The sequence below is a fragment of the Rutilus rutilus genome (genome assembly GCF_951802725.1).
Source record: "Rutilus rutilus genome assembly, chromosome: 2".
NCBI classification, from domain to species: domain Eukaryota; kingdom Metazoa; phylum Chordata; class Actinopteri; order Cypriniformes; family Leuciscidae; genus Rutilus; species Rutilus rutilus.
In genome coordinates this window covers 57,397,319-57,411,086 of record NC_140210.1, presented here as the reverse complement: position 1 = coordinate 57,411,086, position 13,768 = coordinate 57,397,319, and the positions used below count along the sequence as shown (strand labels likewise).

Below are 13,768 nucleotides of genomic sequence, written 5' to 3'. Positions count from 1 at the left end.
GAAAAGAAGAGAGCCTTTATTATCAGATAGAGGAGAGGAGAGAGATTTCAAACCGCTTTAATAAGTGAAAGTCGGACTGACGGGAATCTCCGACGCTTGACGGGAATACAGATTTCCTTTGGGAATTTGATATTATAAACAGAATAGAGTCTGACAGCACGTTTCCTAACATGGAGCTGAAGTGGGCACTTCTTCTTTTGGGTGAGTAGATGTTTATATGTGTGTGTGTGTGTGTGTGTGTGTGTGTGTGTGTCTGTTGTTAAGTTGAAGGTGGACTGGTCATTAAGAGCAGGCATGAGTGTGTGTTAAACAAGGACTCTATTCTTTAAGCTGGAGGGTTTCTGTTCTGTTCCCAGTTAAACCAGACAGACGTCGCACACATTCCTCTTCACAGCACTGAATCATAATGAAGAGTCTCTTTCTTAGACACAACACAGACAGTGAGATATATGACTGATAAGAAACTACATCAAAACTGTCTATGTGTAAATGTTTGTCAGTGGATCCATTGTGAACTGTGTGATTTCATCAAAGTCATTTGTTTAGATCTGTCGAGTAAAAGGAAATGTTCTCATTTTTAAGTAAAAAGCTAAAGTCGGACTCCTGGATGTTGATGGTGAGTCATGGACTTATTTAAACAATGCCATTAAATATAAGAAATAAATACATTAAAATGAATTATTGTGTGATTATAATTATTGTGCGTATAAATGAATGAAATAATATATACATTCAAATTAATTATTAATTATAACTATTATGACATCACTTTTCTTTAATTATATAGTAACATATAATTTCAAAAATGCTTACCTTTCAGTTGTGTCTCTTTGTCCATATACATTTGAGAGAAATACACTATGAAAATGTCAAATTTTACATTGAAATTTGGATTTATATTATTCTATATTCTAAATTTAGAATATTCAAATAGTACATTATCAGATACTGTTTCAAGTGTACATTATACATTCACAGATGGGGCAAGGCATGATGCAGTATGTCGCAATTTTACAATATGTATAGCGTCTTACACCATCTTCATCTATTTCTTATTGGCTATGAATCTGTATTTTGTTGTATTTTTAATTAAAAATGAATATAAACACAAGTGGATTTGGAAAGAGCCGGTCGGGTCACTTTGAAAGTAAGCAGGGAAACTGTAAATTGGATTTCCAAATGGAAAACTTTGTCTCTCAGTAATTCCCATTGATCAATGTGGTACAGCAACAGTCAAAGCTCAACTTCAACTTTTGGCCCCATGACGGAGGATCAGTTTCACAAGCCCTTGCGTTTTTTCTTCAAAACCCCACTGAGGTGCTCTCTGACGCAGTGTGAAATCATGTGTAGGCGCCTTCACTTTCATTTGCCACTTCTCGGATACCATGTGTGTTGGTCAGGGTTTGCGTACATTATACACTCTTAAAAATAAAGGTTCCCTATTGGCATTGATGGTTCCATGAAGAACCTTTAACATCCATTTAACCTTTCCACTGCAAAAAAGTTCTTTATAGTGGAAAAGGTTCTTTAGACTAAGAAAATTATGTCTTTTTAGGAGCTGTTCACTGAAAGGTTCTTTGGGGGAACCCAAAATGGTTCTTTAATGACATGGGCATGAAACAGGAAAACCACTTAAAAAACATACAAAATGATGTCTTATTCGAAATATAAAACTTTTGAGGGTTTGGTGCGAGAGTTGAGACTAGAATTGTCCCTAGAAATCATGAGGCTTGTCAAATATTACTGTTAAAGCGACGTAAACACTTAGCCTAACCACAGATGGTCTAGATAAATGTTTTCTAGTCTTCTACCACACATGCCACATGTTTCCCCTGCCCTACTGCACGTGGTAAAGAATTGCAACTTGCAACCAGTGCAATTTTGTGAGGAGAGGTGTGACGTGTGTCTCTTTGGTTTGCTAAAGATCACTCTTGCCGCAGCATCTGGATCAGTTGCAGAGGTTTGACAGTGATACTGGAAGGCCTGCCATTGCAATGATAGCAGTGATTGGAAAAAACATGTTTCCGAATGACATATACTAGTGATGACATGTAGATGGAGAAGAGAAGCGGTCCCAGCACTGAGCCCTGAGGCACTCCAGTAGCTAGATGTTGGGTCTTAGACACCTCACCCCTCCACGACACTCTGAAGGACCTGCCTGATTACCTGAGTCAGTTACTCAAATGCCACCTTAGTTATTCACTACATGTTTTGGTTATACAGACACATACACACATGACTGTAACACGTCTGACAGCTTAAGGAACGTCTAATGATTTGAACATTTATTAGTATGAAGCCTCAGTACATCACCACTGAAAAAAGCAACCAGACAACTCAAGGGTACATCACCATATGTAAATTAAATATTTCACCACCAACAGTCAAACTGAAACCCAGATATGAAAGTGAAGGCACAAAAAACTTTATAAGGTCATGCACTTTCTTTTGTTTAGCAGGTTTACACATTTGATTTGAGGCTGACATAAGATCAGCATTTAGTAGGTTTAGACATTTGATTTTAGACCAAACCAAACCAAAAAAAAAAGAAGAAAAAAGCATGACTTGAGTGTGAGTGCTGGATGGAAAGTTATGTGTTGCATCTGTCGCTGTGTACACCTAAAAAAAACCCCAGCAGAACTGAAAATGGTGTGAAGTGCATGCGCTCTCGTCTTGCAGATGTACAGATTATTCTGAGAGTTTTGAGTAAAGAGCTGCTGGTTTAATCTGTAGAACCGCTCTACACATCAGCCACAGCTTTCACAGCACATCGAACGGGGCATCTTTGGTGTCTGTGGTTTCCTGAACACGTACACAATTGGATAGTGTTGTTTGTAATGTGTGAAAGTGTTCTATGTACACAATGTTCTGTTTGTATGCAGGTAGTGTTCATTTTGTCAGCTATTTTTAAATGTATCATAAGCTATGTATAATATAAATGAACATACTCTGTACATTATGAAAACTGGTAAAACAACAAACTTCTCTCAAAAATGAAAACGGTGAAATTCCTAATAGTAATTCTGATAACTTTAATGAAATTCCAAATGTTTTTCCTATTAAAACAACAGCAAAAAAGACAAATAAAAGACAAACAATAGTCAAGATCCATGTTTGGAAGGTTTGATCACAGATTTAGTTGCACAAACAGCACAAGTGGCTCGTGACAGAACAGACTGACTGAACGACACTTTCATTTAAACAGGATAGTATCTGAAATTGAGGTGGCTGAACTCCGGCTTACATGTTTGTCCGTGTTTTCAGGTCATCAGTGCTTCTTACGCAGTGTAGAGAAAGTGCGTGTGCATGGTTGCTAGGTTGCAAATATTAAGTAAAACACTGGGCAGAAAATGTTTTTTTTATTACTTACTAAAAGCGGTACTTGAGGCTCACTCAGTGAAACTATTTACTCATGTAGCCTATCTAATCTTCAAATCGCAAGCATGAAAGCCCATAGAAGCTTATTAAAAACAGTCTGTATTATTTTGTCTCCTCTTTTTATTTGATAAAAACAGAGATTTTGGTAAAGCTTACATTTTTTTTACTACGTTTTAGTCTTATCTTTTTTCCGTCAATGATATTACATGTTGATATAGTCAAAGTTATCGTTTAATGACGTTGGTGCCATCTCGTCATCGTCTCGTCTTAGTCATGGAAAAAAATGATCGTTGACGAACATTTTTCATCACTGATTTCGTTAACAAAATTAACGCTATATGTAGGGACGCTGTAATGGAAACTAATGTGCAGGCGTTATGTAAGATCCAAGACCTGTAGGTGGTCGAAGGGAACCGCTTCACTGCAAAGTTGTGCATGTGCAAAGCTCATGTCCCTTTACACTCAAATCTAGGGATGCACGATATATATCAACCATATCGGTATCGGCCGATATATGTTCACTTTTAATGTTATCGTTATCGGCCCAATAAGAAAATTTGGCTGATATATTAAAGCCGATAAAAATTGATTATTTCCTTCGGCTGACACACTTCAGATGCGCTGTTCATCATGATGGTTCTGCATTACTTGAAATATGATTGAAATCACTTCAAAAAGGAAAATACGGTTAAGTGCAAAGCAAGTCTGTCAAATAAGCTACATACAATTATAATGAGAAGAACATAATTGTCTACTAGGGTCATGGCTTTTAATGGTGAGACTTTTTTTTTTTTTTTTTTTCAGGTTCTCAAAAATTATTTAAAAAAATTGGATTTTGATTTATCGGCCAATATATCGGTTATCGGCTTTCAAATACAAAGGGTTATAGGTATCGGCCAACATTTTAATATCGGTGCATCCCTACTTAAATCTACAGTCACTGCAAAATAAACGGATTTTATTGAGCTTACATTCTGAATTAAACTAATGATGAATTGAACAATGGTATGAAAAGGTCTTTCTGTTGAGTTCTTGCGGGCTGCATGCAAAAACACACAAACTCATACAGCATGTAGTGTAGTGCAGGCTCAAATACATGACTTTTACGAGTAGGTTCTTTTAGAGAATCAAAAATTACAGCGCAACCAGTGTAGATCGATTCAAACGCCAGATCACTTTATGAACTATTCAAACAGAATCAATAATTATTTTTCATAATGCATACTGTAACACAACCGTAAAGCAATTAATTCTGCCCGATGTGACTGTAACTTAAGTTAGGTTTAAGAGTTTTTCAGATGTATTTATGGATATATTTATGAATGTACAAAGATAATTCTACAGATCTTCTTTTTCTTCATCAGGGTTTTTCCTGCCGTCTAGTGAGTCTCAAGGATGTGGCGTTGGATTCAAAAGAGAAAAAGGGAACTGTGTCGGTAATGAGAACCTTGTGTGTTATAATACAATGTCTTTTTGTGTGTGTGCATAATACACAGTTAATGCTCTGTATGTCAATCAGAAGAGGGAAATTGTGTAACCGTAGTTATTAAACTTTGTAATGATATTTCTTTCTTGATTCCTGCCTCTCTTACAGATGAAGATGAGTGTGCGATGCGGAGTCCGTGTGGAGAAAAAGCTCAGTGTTTCAATACACATGGAAGTTACTACTGCACCTGTGATAAAGGATTTCGATCAAATACACCCAATTTCACAGAAACAACCGGACAGTGTGAGGGTACGAGAGGGGTTTATGGGATAAACTATGATTACTATGACTACTATGACTAAAACACTATGATTAATACCAACTGTTTCCCCAACAGATATCAATGAGTGTCTTGAGAAGACCTATGAATGCCCAGATGGTCTGGTGTGTGTGAACACCATTGGCTCTTATAACTGCACGTGTCCTAAAGGATTTGATCGTAACACAAGACTAGACTCATCATGTGAAGGTGAGCGGCCTCACTCGTATTGCTTTCCATTGACTTAACCAAACCAAAGAACTTCAGTTTCAGAAATTACCTTTTTTATTAATGGTCAACATGTGCCTTCCAGAACAAATGTTTAGCTTTCATTATTTCTTTCCCTTTATGGGATGTTTATAGTGTCCGTTGGTTAGAACAGCGTTCTCAGAACATTCTCTCAAACGTTATGAACAAACGTTCTTCCAGTGTCGTTAATAAAACATTCATCATCTAATCATTAACTATACATCGGTCGTGGAACTATTAGACCTGAAACGGTTAAATGTAACATTTTTTAAAATGTTGCTACTAGTTTCGGAATGTTCAGAGAAGATTTAAAAGTAACGTTTGCAAAATGATCAAATGGAACCATACAAGATCTGTGTGATGCATTTATACATTTTAAGCATATAATTAAATGAAACACAGAAACATATGAGGATGTTCACAGGAAAGCTGACGTTCACAGGACCAGTTATGTGCAACATCACACTTGCCACATGATTTCAGTATGACTTTGCATGCAGGTACGGTTCGTGTATCTTCTAGGAAAACATTGCATTTGCATTACATGGAAATTGCATCATATAAAGATTGCCATCACCTCTGGGTCATTTGTCACATCGGAAATGGATTAAGTCGAGTTGCATTGTGACATAAAGTGTCTCTTGCCATTTTTGGCTCGTCTTTACAAATGTATTGGGTTTATCTGGGCTTCCTATACAAAAATAAAGTACATATGCCACACAAATAGGATGAGTTGCTATTTATAATCATTCAGCAGTTGAATAGGATTAATATGTTTACTTTAAGGGGTTTCAAGCTGATAAAACATCTGTCATCTCACTTCTTTATGTGTGAATGCTTCCCTTGTGCTTGTGTCTAAATGAAACCCTCGTCTCTGTGTGTGTGTGTGTGCTCGCTGTAGATGTGAATGGCTGTGTGTCCTCAGTGTGTGGAGTTCACAGCAGTTGCACTAACACATCTGGCAGTTTCTCCTGCATCTGTTCTCCCGGGTTTGAAAAAGAGAACAACACCTGTACAGGTGAGCGTCAGTGTGCTGATGCTGCTAATGACACTGACAGTGTGTTTGAGTGATGAGCACATTAAACATCATAACATGCCGTGTGTGTCTGCTGTCTTAACATCAAAACGATTGCAATATTATTAAATAAAAAGATGTTATCAAAGGAATCTGCATTCATGTGACTGACAGTCTTCTCTCTCTCTCTCTCTCTGTCTCTCTCTCTCTCACAGACATCGATGAGTGTAAAAAAGATCCAGATGTTTGCGGCACAAACGCAAAGTGCATTAATAAGATTGGCAGCTTCACCTGCAAATGTAACTCGGGGTACAGTAATTACGGCAACAACCAGTCAAAATGCATCGGTGAGCGATCAAGTAGATTGCACTTTTCAAAAAATGTATGTGCTAGTTTAAGTGTGATTAACTGTGTTGTGTTTATGTGCGCAGAGATGAACTGTGACGTGTTTAAAATGGAGTCTGATATAGGGGAAAAGGTAGAATTTCTGTCTCCTTGTGATTATTTTATTAGTATTTTATCAGATGGCGTATAAACGGTGTGTGTTCTTCTAGTTGAAGACTCTACTGGCTCTGTTGAGGAACAGCTGTGAGTCTCTGAGTGATACAGCTGGAGGCCGTCAAACCGGAGATCAGTTACTGGAGGTGAAACTGCAGCTTCCTCTTGTTTCTTCTGCATTTCTGGTGTTGAAATCGTGGTAACTTGATGATAGAGCTGAATATTCCTCTGTTTGACTCCAGATCCTGTTCACCTCCACCAATGATCTGCTGTCGGATGGGAACATCGCTGACGGCAAGACGCTGAGTCAGTTTCTGGACACGGTGGAGAACAGCATGCGTCTGATCGGACCTCAGCTTAAAGAGCCTGTGACCAGGATGGAGACGCACAACACCTGTGAGACACAAACATCATCTCATTGTTACTGAATGGAAATACTGTTTCAGATGTGCATAAAATTATAGAGATAGGCACTTTTATTATAAACACAAAACATGCTGTTTAAGTAAGATTGTAACGGTACTGAAAGCAGTTGTTCTGTATGATCATGTGAATCACAGTCGCTGAGGTTGCAGTCACACGGAATCAGACTCCGCCCAGTGGGCGTGTCACTCTGAGCACAGACTCCGCCCTCTTCAACACCAGCTGGGAAACAGTTGTAGGGAAATCATATCCAGGTACAAATACACATATGCACATATATGTACTTATGAAAGCATCAGTGCATTCAAGACCTGATGTAAATGTTGTTGTCTTTAGGTTTTGCATTTGTGGCGCTGGTCAGTTATGAAGATATGAACTCATCCAGCGAACAGTTTCACACGATGAGCAGAGAGAGATCAGACGATAGAGAGAGAAGCATCACTTATCAGCTCAACTCGAAGGTGGTGACGGCCGTCGTCAGTAATCCAGAAACCAAACAGCTGTCTGAGCCGGTGACGCTCATCTTTACACACAAGCAGGTGAAGATGACCACATATCTGCTCACTCACGAACACACACCGAGATCTCACCGGAGACACACACACGCACAAAATAAATGGTTTTATTTAGGGTGTTCTGTGTGATTACAAGGCCATTGCTATGTGGTTATTGCAAGTTGCAAGAGTGTTACTGGATCTTTTAGTGCTGCATTTGATACTATCGACCACAACGAAAATGTACATTAGTGGAATTGCACTGGCATGTTTCAAATCATACTTATCTGACCATTATAAGTTCGTAGCGGTAAATGAAGAGATGTCTCATCGATCACAAGTTCAGTATGGAGTACCACAAGGCTCAGTACTAGGACCGCTGCTGTTCACTCTGTACATGCTACCCTTGGGAGATATCATTAGAAAGTATGATGTTTTAGTTTTCACTGTTACGCTGATGTTACTAGGGCATTGCTATGTGGTTGCTAGGCAAGCCAATAAAGCACAATCCTATGTTACTAATATGCTAATATGTTCTGATCTGGTGCTGAGATATAGCTTTTTTTATCATTGCTGGAGTGATCTAAATGGTTGGTTTGGCAAACATTTGCCAGCATGATATATAAGAACTGGATGCCTTTCTGAATGAATGAAAAGAGCTGACAACCACACTAAATGTTTATATGTCGTGTGTAAATTAACACAAAAACACACAAGAGAGTTTTCTTTAATACAGAACTGCACTACATTTTCTAAAACCAATTTTTCTAAAAACAGTTAGTAGTTTCAAAAATGTAATGGGTTTAAATAGACTTGCAATTGATAATCATGGTCTTTGTGGTGAAGCTGTTTGACCAAAGTTTGACCTATTTTTCTCTGTTTGAGCTAGTGATAAAGATAGGAGAGAAACTCCAGCATCCCATCAGCCGCTCGTGCGGATAATCAGATGTTCACGTATTTTTTACTTTTTCTGAACTGTTAATCAATCTCTTCTTCTCACTTCTTCAGGAGAGGGCGGAGTCTGAGGGCATGGCTTACGCTTGTGTGTACTGGAATGAGACTGAGGGGGCGTGGTCTGGGCGGGGCTGTGAGGAGGCGTGGTCTAACAGCACTCATACAGCGTGTTCCTGCTCTCATCTCAGTAGTTTCGCTGTGCTGATGGCCCTTTATCCCATACAGGTACATCTGTGAACCAGAAAAAAAAAAAACTGAGATTTTACATATTTTATTCAGATTTTAGATGAAATAATAATGATTTTTTTTCCCTCTTCCTTTCCTCCAGGACTCGCTTGAGCTGGTGTTGATCACGCGTGTGGGTTTAGTTCTGTCTCTGCTCTGTTTATTACTCTGTATCCTGACGTTCCGGTTCTGCCGCTCCATCCAAGGGACCCGAAACAGCATTCATCTTCACCTGAGCGTGTGCCTCTTCATCGCAGACTTCGTCTTCCTCTGCGGGATCTCCAGCACTCAGAATCAGGTGTGTGTCTTGTATCTCCTGTATATGGGAGCTTTGAAGTCTAAAAGTTAAACTGTAAAAAAAAAAATTGTTCACTCAACTTAAATTTTTGAGTTATATTTTTCACTGATTTAGTTAAGTTGTAATTACTTGGAACATTACGTATTTTCAAATTGACAAATTTAGTTACTTGAACTTAGTTGGAATAATTTATTAAAGTAAAGTGAACTTACTTTTTTTTGGCAATTTTACATTTCGCTTTGAAACCAAATTTTCTGCCATCGTCTTGTCAGTCAACTCATCATCACACGATAAATTAAATCTGACTCCTGCTGCTGATCTGTGCTGCGACTCGTTCGACTCCCGCTGCCTTGAAGTCTAAAAGGTATCACAAGCAATTACAAAAACAAATTGTGTTTTCGTTATCTCTCAGGTTGGGTGTGCGATTGTGGCGGGGCTGCTTCATTTCTTCTTCTTGTCTGCGTTCTGCTGGATGCTGCTGGAGGGGGTTCAGCTGTACCGGATGGTTGTGCTGGTGTTTCACACCACTTTAAAACATCTCTACATGTATGCGGTGGGATACGGAGTCCCTCTCGTCATCGTCATTACCGCTGCCATCTCTTATCCGCGGGGATACGGCACCGATCGACAGTGAGCACTGTTTGTGCATTTATAGCATTCATATGAGCGATTGCTTTCACGCTGTTTTAATGGTTATTTTGTGTCTGTGCTCCAGCTGTTGGCTCGCTCTTGAATTTATGTGGAGCTTCTTCGCACCCGTCTGCATCATCATCATCCTCAACAGCTTTTTTTTCATCATCACTGTGTGGAAACTGGCCGAAAAGTTCTCCAGCCTCAACCCGGACCTCTCCAAACTCCGCAACATCAGGTGTGTGTGTGTGTGTGTGTTTATTTCTTAAAGGGGTCGTTCACACAAAATGTCATCAATTACTCGCCCTCATGTCATTCCAAACCAGCAAGACTTTGGTTCATCTTCAGAACACAAAGATATATTAATGAAATCTGAGAGATTCCTCTCCATTCATTGGACGTCTGTTCACCCAAAACTCAAAACGTTCATAAAGAGATGAGAGTTTGAAAGTCTTATGGGTTTGGAACGACATGAGGGTAAGTAAACGATGACATAACTTTCACTTTTGGGTGAACGATCTAAATAGATTCTGTCAAGTTCTAATCGATTCCTGGTGACTTTCAGGGGTTTCACAGTGACCGCAGTGGCTCAGTTGTGTGTTCTTGGAGGGATGTGGGTTTTCGGCTGCTTCCTCTTCCAGGAGGAAGGAACTCTGGTTTTGTTGTACCTCTTCACCATCCTAAACAGCCTTCAGGGGGCGCTCATTTTCATCATGCACTGCCTGCTGTCCAAACCGGTACACACACACACACACACACACCAAAAACAGAAACACAGTATGGTCTGGATTCAAGCTAAATTTGAAAGATCCAATCAACTCAGAATTTTGACTCCCTGCTTAAAGCATTTGACTGTAATCTGGAGAATGAACCTCATTGGTTCTCGCAGTGTGTGTTTAACGTGTTTTGTTTTTAACGCCCCCTTCAGGTCAGAGAGGAGTATTACAAGCTGATTAGCAGGATCTGCTCAGATAAGGAGAAGAAATATTCAGATTTCAGCACCAATCAGTCCAGCAACAGTCAGGTAAATTTGCTTCATCGTTGATACTGAAATCAATCTTGTGTCATGTAATCGCTCAATCAGTGTTTCAACCATGGAAATCTGTTTTGAAAGTCACGTAACGTTACATTTACCTCAGGAAAGCAATTCAATGTGCATGAACTTGTGAGTCAGGTTGAAAAAAAAAGCATTTTGACAAATATATTTAGCAATATATTGTGTAATGTAATTTCAGTGCATCACTAGATTGTGGTTCAGCTTCTAAATGTGTCCTCTGACCTTTACAGCGACCTCTACGGACCGATCAGAGCACAGCAGAGTCAAAGATATAGAGCGTCTGTCACGTCCTGGAGGATCTCTAGTGATGTTTGACCTTTAAAGACACATGGAAACGCAACTTCTCACAGAGCACATGGGACAGCTTTCCACTGAGAAGATCTTAAACTGCTTTCTTTCTGTCTGCTAAGCAAGAATATTTCAGGTGTGGGCTCGTCACACTGGAGGCGGATTTAAACCATATCAACAGCTAAATTAATAAAACGTGTAGGTCCGTTTTCTTCCTCTAATGGACTTTGGAGACACTTTAGCTGTTCTTTGTCGTGCCTTTAGTGGAAAACGTCCTACGTTACATGCAAAAGGCAGCTTTCATTTGCTTATATAAGAACAGTTGTGAACATGATATTTGAAGAACTAGTCTCCAGTCTGCCTTAAGAAAGATCCTTAATCTGAATCCTTAATCTATTATTAATCACAGATGCAGGTTCATGTGATCTGCACTTACACGCCACTTTACGTCCTTAAGCTGTTGGGAAATTTGACCTCTATTTATGTGGGAAACAGGTGAGGTACTTTAGATTAATGAAGCTAATTTAACAGAGCCGATGTTGCATTGCACAGAGCAGGTCTTAATTAATTTCACAAAGACTTATCCTCTTAAAAATCCAAGTAATACTAGTCCTGAAACTACTATCATGAAGACCATAGAGATTTAAGCACAAGCATGCATGCGCCTTGAATTTGTTGCGCTAATTGCACTGGCTCGGGCCGTTGTTTCACATTTGAAAAAGAAACAGAAGAGACACAACAACAACAGATGCTAACACTGACATGCTTTTCTGTGAGGGGGTTAAGAGATTCACCCAACTCCATAGTTTAAAGACTTTTTAATGGGTAGAAGATAACGCATGCATCGACCGCCAGTGTTCGTTCGCGCGCGCCATGAAGTGTGGTATAATTTGAAAGGCTTTGCGTTTGTCAAAACTAACGTATACTTAGGGCTTTAGTGTCCTCATTTTAAGAACAAAGTGATTTTGTAAGATCAAGCTTATGCCAAAGTTATAAAACTCTTGCTTCTGCAACACAAATGTTTTTTGTTTTGTTTTTTAAGCTATCTATTGTGTGAAATTATGATATTTGATAGAAATAAATGTTTTATTTTACATTTTCCACAATGGATATTAATTTGTATCTTTAGAAAGAAAAAGCTGTTATTTTTTTAAGTTGATTTGTTAAGCTCAGTCTACAACTATACTTGATTTCTGATTGTAACGTCAGTTACAGATTGTGATTCAGATTCAGATGTGGTACTGCCATGTTTTTTTTTTAAATAAATATTTAATAATCGCTAAAAGAAGCCGTTTTTTGAGTTTTGTGTTCACATGAGGTCAATATGCCAATTTTCCCATTAACATACACTTTTATTCTACAATCACACACACTGATCTGCACATTACAGTAAAAGTACTTGCCACAATAAAACCTCACACATTTTTACACCTTGAGGTTTCATTTCTTCCCAGTAGATATCTTACCTTACATGGTGACTCAAATGCTCTGGAAGAACAGTGATGTAATGGATCATTAATAACAATGTGTGAAAGGAAAGCCATGGCTCTTGTTTAAATAAAACCCATTCAGCAATTAAAATATAGTGCAAGTGATTGGTTCTTATGGAAACTCAAAAGTGCTACGTAACACGAGAATGAACCTGAGTGGTTCTTGAGGAAACTCAAACGCGCGCGTAATAATAATAATAATAATAATTCGTTACATTTATATAGCGCTTTTTCTGAGACCTCAAAGCGCTTTACATATGGAAGGGGGGAATCTCCTCAACCACCACCAATGTGCAGCATCCACTTGGATGATGCGACGGCAGCCATATTGCGCCAGAACGCCCACCACACACCAGCATACTGGTGGAGAGGAGACAGTGATGAAGCCAATCAGTGTATGGGGATGATTAGGAGGCCATGATGGACAGAGGCCGAGGGGCAAATTTGGCCAGGATGCCGGGGTTACACCCCTACTCTTTTTCGAAGGACATCCAGGGATTTTTAATGACCACAGAGAGTCAGGACCTCGGTTTAACGTCTCATCCGAAGGACGGTGCTCTTTTTGGCAGTATAGTGTCCCCGTCACTATACTGGAGCATTAGGACCCACACAGACCACAGGGTGAGCGCCCCCTGCTGGCCTCACTAACACCTCTTCCAGCAGCAACCTGGTTTTCTCAGGAGGTCTCCCATCCAGGTACTAACCAGGCTCAGCCCTGCTTAGCTTCAGTGGGCAACCAGTCTTGGGCTACAGGGTGATATGACTGCGTAACACATGAGAATGAAGGGGAGGGGGGAGTTAAGCAGAACCCACTCAAGTCATTGCCGTCCACAGAAGACAGGAGGGAGGATCCCGAATTGTGCATTCGACTCGTGAGCGGTGCGTTCTACGACTTTATTTTCATTGTGCATCTCGGGGGGAAAAGGTACCGGGTCTCCAAGGGGTCTTTTCAGACGGCTTCTGGTCGGCTTGGCAGCTCATCAACTGCCTTGGACAGGACACGTAGGAGCTCGACATCAATATG

At 39.6% G+C, this 13,768-nt stretch overlaps 1 protein-coding gene across 2 annotated transcripts; it reads left to right on the top strand.

The window, feature by feature from the left end:
• adgre5b.1 (adhesion G protein-coupled receptor E5b, duplicate 1) lies at positions 1 to 12,682 on the top strand. Of its 2 annotated transcripts, XM_084402509.1 has the most exons (18): positions 1 to 201; positions 4,743 to 4,814; positions 4,973 to 5,113; positions 5,202 to 5,333; positions 6,274 to 6,390; positions 6,603 to 6,734; positions 6,819 to 6,865; positions 6,942 to 7,031; positions 7,128 to 7,281; positions 7,446 to 7,562; positions 7,645 to 7,847; positions 8,811 to 8,981; positions 9,085 to 9,279; positions 9,692 to 9,909; positions 9,995 to 10,147; positions 10,475 to 10,646; positions 10,838 to 10,933; positions 11,197 to 12,682. In XM_084402509.1, exons 1-18 carry the CDS (start codon positions 171 to 173, stop codon positions 11,239 to 11,241), a joined length of 2,286 nt encoding a protein of 761 aa, XP_084258635.1. In that variant the 5' UTR covers positions 1 to 170; the 3' UTR covers positions 11,242 to 12,682. The 2 variants fall into 2 exon arrangements, with proteins under 2 accessions (XP_084258635.1, XP_084258636.1); XM_084402510.1 differs by lacking the exon at positions 6,274 to 6,390.
• Positions 12,683 to 13,768: the final 1,086 nt, after the last annotated feature.

Excerpts from the sequence above, each read along its gene's own strand:
- adgre5b.1 (XM_084402509.1), top strand. The coding sequence starts at position 171 with ATGGAGCTGAAGTGGGCACTTCTTCTTTTGG. Across the intron at positions 5,114-5,201 it reads AACAACCGGACAGTGTGAGG|ATATCAATGAGTGTCTTGAG; the intron begins GTACGAGAGGGG and ends TTTCCCCAACAG. Across the intron at positions 7,032-7,127 it reads CCGGAGATCAGTTACTGGAG|ATCCTGTTCACCTCCACCAA; the intron begins GTGAAACTGCAG and ends GTTTGACTCCAG.